Raw genomic sequence first — 13,126 nt, forward strand, 5'->3', positions numbered from 1 at the left:
ATCAGGCTCTTATAAGGAAGGAAACATAACAATATATTAAAGTCAGAGTATGGATCATTATAGCTGTGATGTTTATTTCTTCTGGTAAACAAAAAAAACTGAATAGAAACAAAAAGATTCCTTTATAACCAGTGTTAAAAGGGAAGACTCCTCCCAAATAAAACTATATATAAGCACTTACATATATTTGTGTGGGCTATTAAGGGTATATGTGAGTACTACACACATGTAAAAGCCATATAAAAAAAAAGAACATATTGGAATACTAAAAATTATTATATCTGTATGGTAGTTAAACAGGTGACTTCTCCTTTTATGCTTTTATTTTCTAACTTTCTGCAGTGCACATGTGTTACTGTTTAAAAGGTCTTTTCAGAAGACTTTTCCAAAAAAATGATTCATTCATTTCTAATACATTTAGTTTTGCCAGTTGGAAAAGTCGCTGGGTTTCACTCTCTGGAAGGCCTTTCACAGAGAACATTTGTCTGTTCTTGTGGAATGAATGGAGTAAAGAAAACAATACTGGGATTTCTGGCAATCAGTTTTATGATCTCTACTCTTCCTGACGGTCAAGCCACATTCCTACCTACCTCTCCTGACCGTATACAGGTATTGCTCTGTTTTCCTGTAAATGCAAAAGGTAAACACCATGTCCTCAGGAGTAGTTAGGCAATGCTCCTAGGCAGGATTTCAGACATTTACCTTTCTTACAGGAAGACGTACAGTTTTCCAGGCAACAGTTGGCAACCTTGAGGATTCCTCTTTGCACTGGGAGTCTGTGCCCTGGGCTACATTGCAATATACTGAGTCTCAAGTAGAGGCTCATCAGAGAGTTATGAAATGGTTTGTGCAGCTCACTGATTGGGAAGTCTGCCTTTCTAGTAAATTCTCTTGTTCTGCAGAGCTAGCTTCTTCTCTCCTCTCCCTTTACCAATCTTTTCTTTTCTTTTTCTAATGACACAGCCAAGTGCCTACAAACCACAGGTTAGTGTCCTTTATTCCACAAGGCACAATGATGCAGGAAAACAATAAAATCATGGTGTTTTCTCCAGGCACATTAAAAAAAAAAAAAAGTAAAAGTTTACTTTCTTAAATCCAACAGTTGTATTAGGTATTGCCAACAATCTTATAATTCTCAATCAAAAAGTTTTTGGATATATTGCAGAAAACAAAACAAAATAAGTGACTCAACATTTAACCTCCATTTTAATCTTTTGTGATTGTTTTTTTCACCTTTTGATAGAGTGTATTTCCAGCATCCACTCAACACACTGATACCCAAGGCCTACAACATCCAAAAGAAAGACACATTGAGATACTAAGAATTGTTCTGCTTCCAGCTCAATATCAAGTGGAAATCAAAACATCAAATGAGATTTCACTTCATACTTGTTAAGATGTCCATTACCAAAAAACAGAAAATAACAAGTGCTGATGAGGATGTGAAGAAACTGGAACTCTTGTGAACCGTTGATGGGAGCATAAAACAGTGCTGCCATTGTGGAACACAGTTCCTCAAAAAATTAGACACAGAATTATTATATGATATATACAAATGACTTGAAAGCAGGGACTCAAACAGGTACTTGTATGCCAATACAAGTATACAAGCTCACTACAACATTATTCACAACAGCCAAAGACAAACAGTTTAAGTATTCATCAACAGGTGAATGAATAAACAAAATGTCATATATCCACACAATGGTACTTCATTCAGCCTTAAAAAAGAATGAAATTATGATACATGCTACAACATGGATGAACCCTGAAAACACCATACTAAATGAAACAATCCAGACACAAAGGACAAATATTATATGATTCTACTTACATAAGGTACCTAGAATAGGCAAATTCACAGAGACAAAAAGTAGAACAGAGACTACCAGGGGTTGGGGGGAAGAGGTTGGAGGGGAGTTATTATCCAATGGATACAGAGCTTCTGTCTGGAATGATGAAAAAGCTCTGAAAATGGAGAGTGGTAATGACTGAGCAACACTGTGAATGTAATTAATACCACTGAAATGTATAGTTAAAAATGGTTTTAGTTTTTTTAAAAAAGATAACTGACAGTATAAACAAAAATAATAACAATGTAGTGTGAATTTACAATATACATAAAAGCAAAATCTATCATAAGAGCACAAAGATTGGGAGGAGAGAAATGGGAATACATATTGCTAAGTTCTTAAACTTTAAAGGAAATGGTAAAATATTACTTGAGGATAGACTATGATGTTGAAGATATATATTAATACTATAAACTCTAAAGCAAACACTAAAATAATAAAACAAAGAGCATGGCTAATCAGCCAATAGAGGAGATAGAATGTAACTGTAAAATACCAAGGGTCAAAATGTAGCTTGATCCAAGGATTCATCCCTCGGAGTAACTCCTTAACAAAATGCAGTACATATTTTTTATCATTCAGTGAAAGGTTAGTTTATTAAAATCTACTCATAAGTATGATTAAGTCAATGAAAATAAATGGCAAATGCACTTACTGCCCAGACTGGGGATGTAAAGCCCAGAATCGCTGCCTTAGTTCCATCAGCAACATAAGGGATAATAATTTCTCCCAGACGTGTATCTCTGAACAAGGCTCTAAGGATATTTAAAGCATGAACCTAGAATAAAAAGTTCAAAATTAGTTGTAGGCTGAAGACCATGGTAATTTCAGATCTGTATATATCCAGTAGCATAACCTCCTAACAAAAAACTTATCAAATTACAGGAAGAAATGAATAATTCATAAATAAAATTGATTTTTAATAAAACATACCTAATAATTGATCAATCAGTTTTTTAAGTTAGCAAGATTTGAACAATGCAATACAAAAGCTTGATCCAATGGACCTATGTAAAATCCTATACCTAGGAAATAGAGGCAATACATTCTCTTCAAGCACACATGAAACATTTATTTTTAAAATGATCTCAAATCTACCACAAATAAAGCCTCAACAAACACTAAAAAAATTAATTTTCTACAGATTATGCTCTGATCATAATCTGTAGATTATGATCTACAGATCTAAGGAATCAGTTCCCTTACATTCTTTAAAAACTGACACATTTTAAAGCACTGGTCAAAGAAAACAAATATTTAGAGGTGGACAATAATAAAGATGCTACACATTGACACTTGTGTGATGCATTTAAGTGGAATCTAAAAGAAACATATACCTTAAATGCATCTATTTAACAGAAAAACACTATTTTTTATAGAAAGGATAAAAACAAGGTCCTACTGCATAGCACAGGAAACTATATTCAATATCCTGTGATAAACCATAATAGAAAAGAAAATAAAAAACTATATATACATATAAAACTGAATCACCTTGCTGTACAGCAGAAATTAATAAAACATTGTAGATTAGCTATCATTTTTAAAAATTGGAAAATATGTCCGATTAAGACAACAGAGAAAGAACAATAAACTCAAAATGGAAAAAGAAAATTTAAAAGATTCGAGAATTTTAAAATCAATGACTTAACTGTGAGCATTAACAAAACCAAAAGATGATTCTTTGAAATAGAAACAAATCATGAGACTAACCAAGAAGAGAGAGAAGAAAATAAACAATGTCATGAATACTAAGGAGGACGTGACTAAAGGTACATCAGAGTTAAAAAAACAAAATGTACATCAGAGTTACAAAGGCACATCAGTTATAAACTGACTAGTTTCCTAGTCAGAAAAATGTAGGGCAAATTGGACAATTTCCTAGAAAGCAGAACTAATCAAGCCAAATTCAAGGAGAAACAGAAAAGCTATAGAGATACTACCATTATATAAAGAAAATCAATAGTTAAAAATCTCACACATAGACCAAAACGAAAGCAAGACACCAAACCCAACAAAACAACACACACATTCATACACACAAAAGACCCACATGATTTTATGGATGAATTCTACCAAATATTCAAAGAATGGATAATTCCAATCTTACTTAAGCCATTAAGAGAAATGCCCAAGTTTGTTTCATCAGTCCAGTACAGCCTAGCTATCAAAACAAGATATGGACTTTAAAAAAAAAAAGGTAGGGACAACTACTTTGAGAAATGATATCTATTAAAGGCTCAACATATACATACCCAATAACCACTCCTAAGTATCTACTCCAAGGAAATGTACATATATGTTCACCATTAAGCATGTAAAAGAAAGTTCTTAAAAGCAGTGTTCTTAATTACCTCAAATTTAAAACTATCCAAATGCTCACAACAGAATGGATAAACAAATTATATACTGAAAAGTGAAAGTGTTAGTCTCTCAGCCGTGTCTGACTCTTTGTCACCCCATGGACTGTAGCCTGCCAGGCTCCTCTGTCCACAGAATTCTTCAGGCAAGAATACTGGAGTGGGTTGCCATTTCCTTCTCCAGGGGATCTTCTCAACCCAGGGATCAAACCTGGGTCTCCTGCATTGCAGGCAGATTCTTTACCAACTGAGCCACCAGGGAAGTTCAAATTATATACTATTACATACCAATGAAAATGAATAATTCACAGCATATATGATATCATAAACAAAATGTCTGTCAAAAGAAATCCTATCAAAAGAGTATAGAATGTATGGCTACATTCATAAGAAATTTTTTTAAAAAACAGGTAAACCTAAGGTGTTAAAACTAAGCAAGTGGTTATACTTGGGGGAAAGGTGTTGACTAGAAGGCAGTATGAGTGGGCTTTAAAGTGCTAAAATATTTCACTTCTTGCTGAAGTGTGTTCACTGTGTGAAACTTTGTGGAGGCAAACACTATTTGTACACATCTCTGTATGTTTAGTATAATTCAACAAAAAACTTTCACATAAAAAAAAGGACAGATACAGCATGAAAAAGGAAAAGCACAGGTTAATATCAGTTTCAAATCCAGTGAAAATATGTGAAATAAATTTTTTTTCAAATTTTTAAGTGAATCTAGCAACATGTAAAAAAATTTATCATTTCAAAGTTAGTTCATTGTCTTATTTCAAAGGTCATATTATATTAAAAAGTCAACATAATTCATGATACTTGCAAATTCTAAAAGAAAACATTTATCTCAAAAATGCTTAAAAGCATTCAATAAAATCTAATTTCCTTGAAAAGAGGAAACCTACAGCAAATATCAGAAACAACACAAAGATGCTGGCTATTTCTGTTTCTATACAAAACTATTACTACAAGTGCCACCCAGCAGATTAAGAAAATTTTTTTAAAGAATCAGGAAAGTAAAGCAAAGTTAACATTACTTATGAAGGATATGATTATCTATAAAGAAAATTCATGGAATTTACAGATAAATCATTAGCTGTATTACAGCAATTTAGGTAGGTGACTGAACATTTCACAAAAGATCTGTAAGACTTTTATGGAAAATTATTTTTTAATGTAATGAAAAACATTAAGAAAGATCTGAATAAATGGAGATATAAAGCCATGTGCATGAACTGAATCAAAAAAAGAAGTCTTTTTTCCCAAATAATAAATTTAAATTCCAACCAAAATTCAAAAGGGCTTTCTGGGTGAACTTAACAAACTGATTCTAAAACTTTTATGGCAGAGCAATGGGACAAGTACTGCCAAGGTAATTCCAAAGTGGCGGGGGGGGGAGGAGATTCATTCTATCAGATATTGAAACTTATTTTAAAAAATACAGTAAATAAAATAGTGATTTAGGGACCAGACTAACATAATAGAGCACAGAAACAGACACATATATCGACAGAAATAGTATATGAGAAAAATGGTGTTAGTACAACAATACAAGAGAAAAGGATGTATTATATAAAGAAAATATGGAATATCTTTCTGACTTGGTTATGGAAGGCTTTCTCAAACAATATCCAAACACACAAACCACAAAGGCTGATATATTCCATTTTATTAAAATTTAAAACTTCTGGGCAATAACAGAATAATAAGCAAAGTGAAAAGAAGCAATAGACTGAGAGAAGACATGTAATTCAAATAACCAAAAAGGAAAAAAAAATCAGGAAAATAATTTTAAAACAACAACAAAAAACCCAACTCCTGCCAGAGAAAGACAACCAAATTAAAGGTAGGCAAAGTCTTCAAAAAGGCAATTCACAGAGGTTATCCAAAAGACTAATAAATATATGGAGAGATGTTAAAGCTACCAGTTATCAAAGAAATACAAATAAAACTGGGGAACACAATAATTTCACACCAAGCAGAAAAGAAAACATTTATATACAATAAAACTCTGCTCAGAAATTAAAATGAACTTGGAGCTCACTAACCTTAAAAAATGTTGATTGGAAAAAATCCCAAACTAAAACAACGTGCAGATAACACAATTCATATTCAAAGAGAAAAAAGCTCTTAAAGAATGAAAAACATGCATGAAATTTTTCGTTTAGTGATTTATAGCTGAGAAGGAAAAAAGGGAAATAGAATATGGAGGCACCTAGAGTGTATTCAATCTGTAATGTTTTACTTCTTAAACTTGGAATTGGTTTTATGGATGTTGTTTAGCCACCATACACTTTTATGTGCTAAAATATTTCAGAAATAAACCATGGGAGAGTAGCAGCAAAGCAAATCATCTAACACCTAGAAGACTGGTCAGAGATGAAATATTAAATTTTTACTGATTTAATAAAAATGATCACTAATGACAATCGATGACTTTGAAGCCGAGTAAGGTAATAATTCAAAGCACTCTTGAAAATCAAATTCCACTATTTTCAGATGTTCTTATTAAACAATAGTATTTTTCTAAGTGATAGTCTAAAAAGTGGAACCAGTTATATTTTTCACATTTTGGGGGGAAAAAAATCTTAAAATGATTTCAGATCATTTCTGAAAGATGATCTGTAACTTTTTATTTAAAACTTTTAAAGAATTTTTACATCATACAGTCACAGGCCACTATGTGATATGTGTTAATAAACTCTATCCTTTCCCACTGGTCCACATTCTGGCCCATGGGCTTCCCTAATACCTCCCACAGGCTCTGACATAAAACCATATGTCCTTACTGTATTTGACCGTAAACTTCAGCTGTCAGTCTCTCCTCTACCTAACGTGGGCCTCCACCGGGTGGGCAGGAACATCCTACTACGAGGCATTGGCTGAGAAAGCCTAGACAAGATTTATCTGACAGGTGTGTACTACCATGGAGTGGGGCGGAACTGTGAGGAACACTTAACCCAACTTCACGCACACAAATAAGTATATACTTAATCAAACGATAGCAGTGACAAAAAAGGACTAAGAATTAGCTAAAATTAAAATGTGAATACACCAAAAGCCAGACACTACATTTTAGGGGAAGACCCAACTGCTAAATTTTAAAATATACATCAACTCAAAGAAGCACACACGAAATCTGAAAGTGACAGCACATTCATTTTTTAATTTTTACATACAACTGTAATATTGTAAAATACCTTGTCTAAATCAAATGTTTTCACTAGAGTTAAAAATCGGACCATCTTGGTTAATCTATACCAACTAAAGCAATGGTTTATTTTTGTGGACTAGAAAAATCAAGCCAAAGACAATCCTCTCCGAATAAGCTTCAAATGTCTGTCTTATCTTCAAGAGCTCTGTATCTTTGACAGATTTTTTAAATTTTCTCTTTAAGTACAGCAAAGAGTTAAAACCACTGACTTCCTAGCAGAGTTTGTGTATTTCCATTATTACCTTGGGGACTGTGCTTTGTGAGTCATCTGTAGGTCCAGCCAAAGAGATTAACTCTTTCATTGTTATTTTCAACAAATCCGTTTTGCCTTTCTTAGGTTCAGATGCCAACAATGCCTATGGAAAAACAGGAAAGAAATTATCAGGACTATTATTTTATATACACCTGCTTGCTAGTCCCCAGAATGGATTCCCCAATGTGGTGTTAAGCAAGTTAATTAAGCTGTGTGACCTTGAGCAAGCAGCTTAACCTCTCCATTCCTCAGATACTTCACCTGTAAAATCAGGTGGTGATATTACAGAATCTCTACAGTTACCTCCAGTTTGGCGTGTCAATTATGTAATACTAAGAGGTTGCAAACAGCTCCTGTTGACAACTCTTCTAGGACCATAACTGGGTGGCAGGTCTCAGATACACAAAGTTTTAATTATCCAACAAGAAACTTCCCTTTACTTGAAAAACAAAAAACCTCTGGATTAAATTTCTTGTAAGGATGTGGAAACTCCCTGGAGATATATCAGTTATTCAATTCTTCATAAGAGGACTGGAGACTGGAGAACTCTCAAACTGTAGCACTGGAAACTCCATGGGACAAAAGGAAATACTATGAACTTCAAAGAGGTCCTATATTTGAATGTTCAAGAGTTGCTTACTTTCTAACATTTTGATAAACATAAAAATAGTAGTATCAAACCACCTGAGGCAATAAAAAGAAGTACTTACACATGCTACAATATGGATGAACCTTGAAACATGATGCTAAGTGAAAGAGGACAAACACAAACACCACATATTATATGATTCCATTTATACAGAGACAGAAAATAGGTTAGTGGCTGTGTAGGACTGTGAGTAGCCAGAATATTTCATATATATGTAGCTACTGGGTGCCAACAGTGAAAGCTTCAAGTCCTTCAGCTTCTTCTGAAGCATTTATAACCCACAAGGAGCAAAGTAAAAATACATAGGCAAAACAGGTTTAAAAAAAGAAACTTCTCATAATATACTGATGCTCAGAAAATACATAAACTATCTTTTGACCATTCAAAAAAAATTTTATATATATCTACACCAAAGGTAAGCTCATAAACTAAGTACGCAGTTTTTCTTCACAGCTAACACCGAGCAAAGCTTTCCACTAGAACAAGAGTATCACTTTACTGGTAAAGTTATACTAGGGAAAAGGGGACTTTCCTGAGCAGATCTTTCTATTAATTTAGATTTTATTCAACTAAAATAAATAAGAAAGCCATATGTGATTACTGATGTGTCTCCTGGGAAACATAGCTTTTTTGTTTTTTTTTTTCCCCCAAGAGCTGTGTGTAGTTATGACATTCTTCTCAAGGCTGAGCTAAGAAAGTGCAGTCCTGATCGCTGTATCATTATCACCAATATGTGATATTAGTTGGGAACCAAGAAAGAAGCACACAGCACAAATGTGCAACCGAACCTTGCTGCTGCCTTAACACTTGTTCTCAGACAGACATAAGAGGCAAAACACACCAGGTCAGAGTGAGTTGATTTCTGAAGATCACTAAAATCTACCACGTTGGTGATCTGTGTGTCAAACCAACCTTTCCAACTGGTACCCACTGTCATCAACAAATCATGACTCTGGGAATTTGGGGGAGGAATAACAAAGGGAAGGAAAAAATACCGGGACACTGAAAAACAGACTTCATTTCGCTTATTTTCATTTTCTTTTTTTTAAAACCTATTCCTAGATTTTATCTTCCTGAATATTAAAGAAAGATCTTGCAGGTCGGGTCTGATTTAGTATTGTGAGGACTTAGTTTTTATTCTTTGGATTCATAAAGGTGATGGCCTCTTAATTTCAACACTGTGGAAATATTTTCCTATCAATTAGCAATATCTGAGCATGCTGATATGGAGCAATCTTTAAGGTATAATGTTAAGTAAAAAAAAGCAAGAGGCAAAACAATGTGTGGAGTATGCTTTCATCGGTGATAAAAAAGAAAATGCATGCACACACACTCTCTCTCTCAAAAAACAGGTGTTCAGGAGGCAGGGTGCCTGGGCTCAGCTCAAGTCTTAGTTCTGCTTTTACTATCCGTATGGCCACTGGCAAGTCATTTACCTAACTTTTCTATGGCCCAATATATGAATGATAATAGGATCTATCTTGTAGGGCTTGAGAAAGAATTAAATGAGATAACATTTGTGAAATAACCACTTATAAAAGCTACTATTAGGATTAGGATTATTTTATGCATGGATATTTTGTGCAAGGATTCAAAAGAAACTTTTAACACTGGTTGCCTACAGAGTCTTTGAAAAGAGAGGAAGAATACTTTTTCTAATTGAAAAAAAGGTAGCATGTGCACTTCCTGGAAGTGAGGAATGAATGCACCACAGTGATGTCTTCGTACTTCACACACAGGCGGAAATCTCTACCACTCTCTGTTCATGTTATAAGACTGACCTCTTAGAGGGTTTGTTCCAAGAAGAGATCTGTCATAGGAACACAATAGCCACACATTATAATAAAGTATTTGTGAGATGAACTATAGAAAAGACAGAAATGTCCCTTATGCAATATGATCACTCATGGGTCAGGGGGGTTATTATCAAAAAAACAAAAACAAACAAAACCCCCAGCTATGATCCTGCACGTAAGCATAATACCTGTATGTAGAAAGGAATTCCAGCACTGCGTCTGGTAGCACAGAGTTTAGACGAAGGATCACAGCATTTAATTTCCTCTAAAACATTCAATAACCACTCTTCCGGTAGCTTTTGCAGACTCACATTAGGGCACCTAAAAGGCATATGTAAAGCAAACATTTGGAATTATCAGGTACCAAAAGGTAAAAGCACAAACTATTGACATACATTAACACTGTCAGGAAAGAACAAAATCCTGGCATTCGGAACGAGGGAAATTAAAAGTGTCTCACTTTCTACTTTTCACCTACTTTCTTTTTTATGATGGGTCTTAGGGTTTGAAGCTGTGACAGGTTCTATTTCTTACAAAAACACACACAGCATGTGTCTTATCTGCAAATGAGCTTTAATATCTAAGCTTGAACCCACATCCAAAATGTTCTGATGGTTAACCAAGGACTCACCAATGTTCTATATTGCAAAACTCAAGATTTCCAGTGAGGAGAACATAACCTTATAGTTTATTATAGTTCATAGTCTGCAGTTATAGAAACTATACATATTCAAATAAAACATATTTTTGAAACTATATTTTAGTAAATCACTCTTTGGTTTCTCCAAGTGCAGTCTATTACAAATTAAATTTTCATCCAGATCCTATGTAGAATTAATAAAGAAAGTTGTTTGGAAAGAGTCTTAAACATTGTGAAGTTATTTGGACATTACCCTTAGTGAGATTCTGCTCTACTATGTTAACTGTTATTTTAGAATGCAAGTTTTTTCTCAACATATGCCCTAATGTGGTGGTGATTTAGTCACTAAGTCTTGTGACACCATGTGACCCCTTGTAACTCTTGTGACCCCATGGACTTTAGCCCGCCAGGCTTCTCTGTCCATAGAATACTTCAGGCAAGAATATTGGAGTGGGTTGCCATTTCCTCCACCAGGCTATGCCCTAATATGCAATTATATAACATTATCCTAAGAAACAGCATATTTAATGGTAGATAGACAATTATCTTAGGAGGATCATAATTGGATTTTTTAAAAATTAATACAAAAATAAAGAGATAAAGTCCAAAGGAAAAATACTCTTCTCTTTTTTGAACTGAAGAAGACAATCTGTAGAAAGGTAACTGATTTCTAATTTGTAAAGAGAATTAGAGCTCTTAGAAATATGTGGTTTTTTGTGTGCTTTTTTTTTTTAATTGAAATATAGTGATATACAATGTTGGGTTAGTCTCTGGTGGGGACTTTTTCTCGTTATTTTAGTTTGGTTTAAGACTGACAACTTCAGTTTCTAACATTCCAAATAGCAACTCAAATTTAGTTATATCTTGCATAGAACAAAATATACATAAATACAACTGCTTTGAAAGGAGGCATTTTTTAAAGTTTCACATGGGTCTGAAAAACATTATTTCAGCCACAGATGTTACAACCAAATCTCCCTATTCCCAGCAGGCTCTGTGATTTTTAAAGGTTTTTCCTTTTAGCCTGGCTTAAAATCTGTTACCTCATTCCTGTTTCTTCCCACTTGGCTCCCTCAGCCACAAAAACCAGCCATCAACAGTCTAAATCACAAGATTAGAAGAGATTCAAAGGCAGAACAACCAAACTCAAAGTAGGAATCTTGTTTAGATTCCAACTTGAAAAAAACAAATAAAAAAAGGGATACTTTCAAATAATACAGATAATTATGTATATATTAAATATTATATGATCCCAAGGAATTATTTATAGGAAGTGCCAGTGGCACTGTGAATGTGGAAGAAAGTGTCTGTATTTTTTAGAGATGCATACTAAAGTGCATAGGAGTAAAAATAACATTTTAGGGATATATTTTGTAAAACTTTAGCCAAGGACAATGAGAGGGATAGATGAAGCATGTAAAACAACTCTGGTAACTGTTAAATCTGGATGATGGATAAAGGTGTTTCATTACATTATCCTTTCTCTCTCTCTCTCTCTCTCTTTATATATATATATATACACACACAGACACATATGTGTGTATATATGTTTGAAATTTTAATGTTTTATATGTTTATAATTTATATGTTTGGAAATTTTCATAAGAAATACATTTATATGTTTGGATTTTTACTAATAAAAATAATCCACACATTACTTACATTACGGAAGTTACTTTCTGATAACTGGGTTTGTATTAATATCTTTTACAAATTATGATGAAAGCATCTGTTTCACAGAAAAATATCTTTAGTTTACTACTAACATTGACAACTTGGTATAATCCTCACACAGTTGCCCAGTCAAAAGATGAAACCCAAATCCCTAGGAGCTGTTAAATTTAAGTGCTAATGATCCAGTTATGGCTTACTGCCTTTTTTGGCTCATTCTTCATTGTCTTTTAAGTATATTTGGGTTAACTTACACACAATGGGTGAGCAGAGGGGAAAAAAAAAGAGAGAATTAAAGCAAAGACATCTTTTTGTGATCTTATCAGCCAAGATTAAAAGCTGGGGTCACAGAGATGAAAAAAGGAAAGACTACTTGATCAAAGGTTCTCTGTGGATTTCACTGGCCCGTATTTTCTTCCCCACCACAAGACCACTGGCAGTGTAGGACTGGCTTACAGATAAAGCTTCAGATGAAGGTTAAGTATTCCTGTGGGAATTCACTAAAGTAAGAAAAACACAAGGGGGAAAAGGAACTGCAGGAGATGAGGGGTATTTTCCTATTTCCTTATTTTTCTATCAAGGGCACTGAAATACTAGCACAACAAATACTAGGTTCAGAAATGCCCCCTCCTCAACGCTGTCAATGAGGTTCTCCGGGCCTCCCTGAGCTAGCACCAGGTGCCTGCCCTAAAT

The 13,126-nt window shown here is 34.0% G+C and overlaps 1 protein-coding gene across 5 annotated transcripts in view; it reads right to left on the reverse strand.

Annotated features, from left to right (window-relative positions):
- The window catches only part of THADA (THADA armadillo repeat containing), a 326,765-nt gene that overhangs the window by 237,850 nt on the left and 75,789 nt on the right, over positions 1-13,126 (reverse strand). For all 5 annotated transcript variants that reach the window (XM_043468439.1, XM_043468440.1, XM_043468436.1 and 2 more), the window contains 3 exons: positions 10,311-10,443; positions 7,667-7,780; positions 2,509-2,631 (listed from right to left, as the gene is read on the reverse strand). In XM_043468439.1, the coding sequence (XP_043324374.1) occupies positions 2,509-2,631; positions 7,667-7,780; positions 10,311-10,443 (370 nt within the window). The remainder of the gene's footprint in view (positions 1-2,508; positions 2,632-7,666; positions 7,781-10,310; positions 10,444-13,126) is intronic.

Source organism: Cervus canadensis, chromosome 5 (assembly GCF_019320065.1).
Source record: "Cervus canadensis isolate Bull #8, Minnesota chromosome 5, ASM1932006v1, whole genome shotgun sequence".
Lineage (NCBI taxonomy): Eukaryota > Metazoa > Chordata > Mammalia > Artiodactyla > Cervidae > Cervus > Cervus canadensis.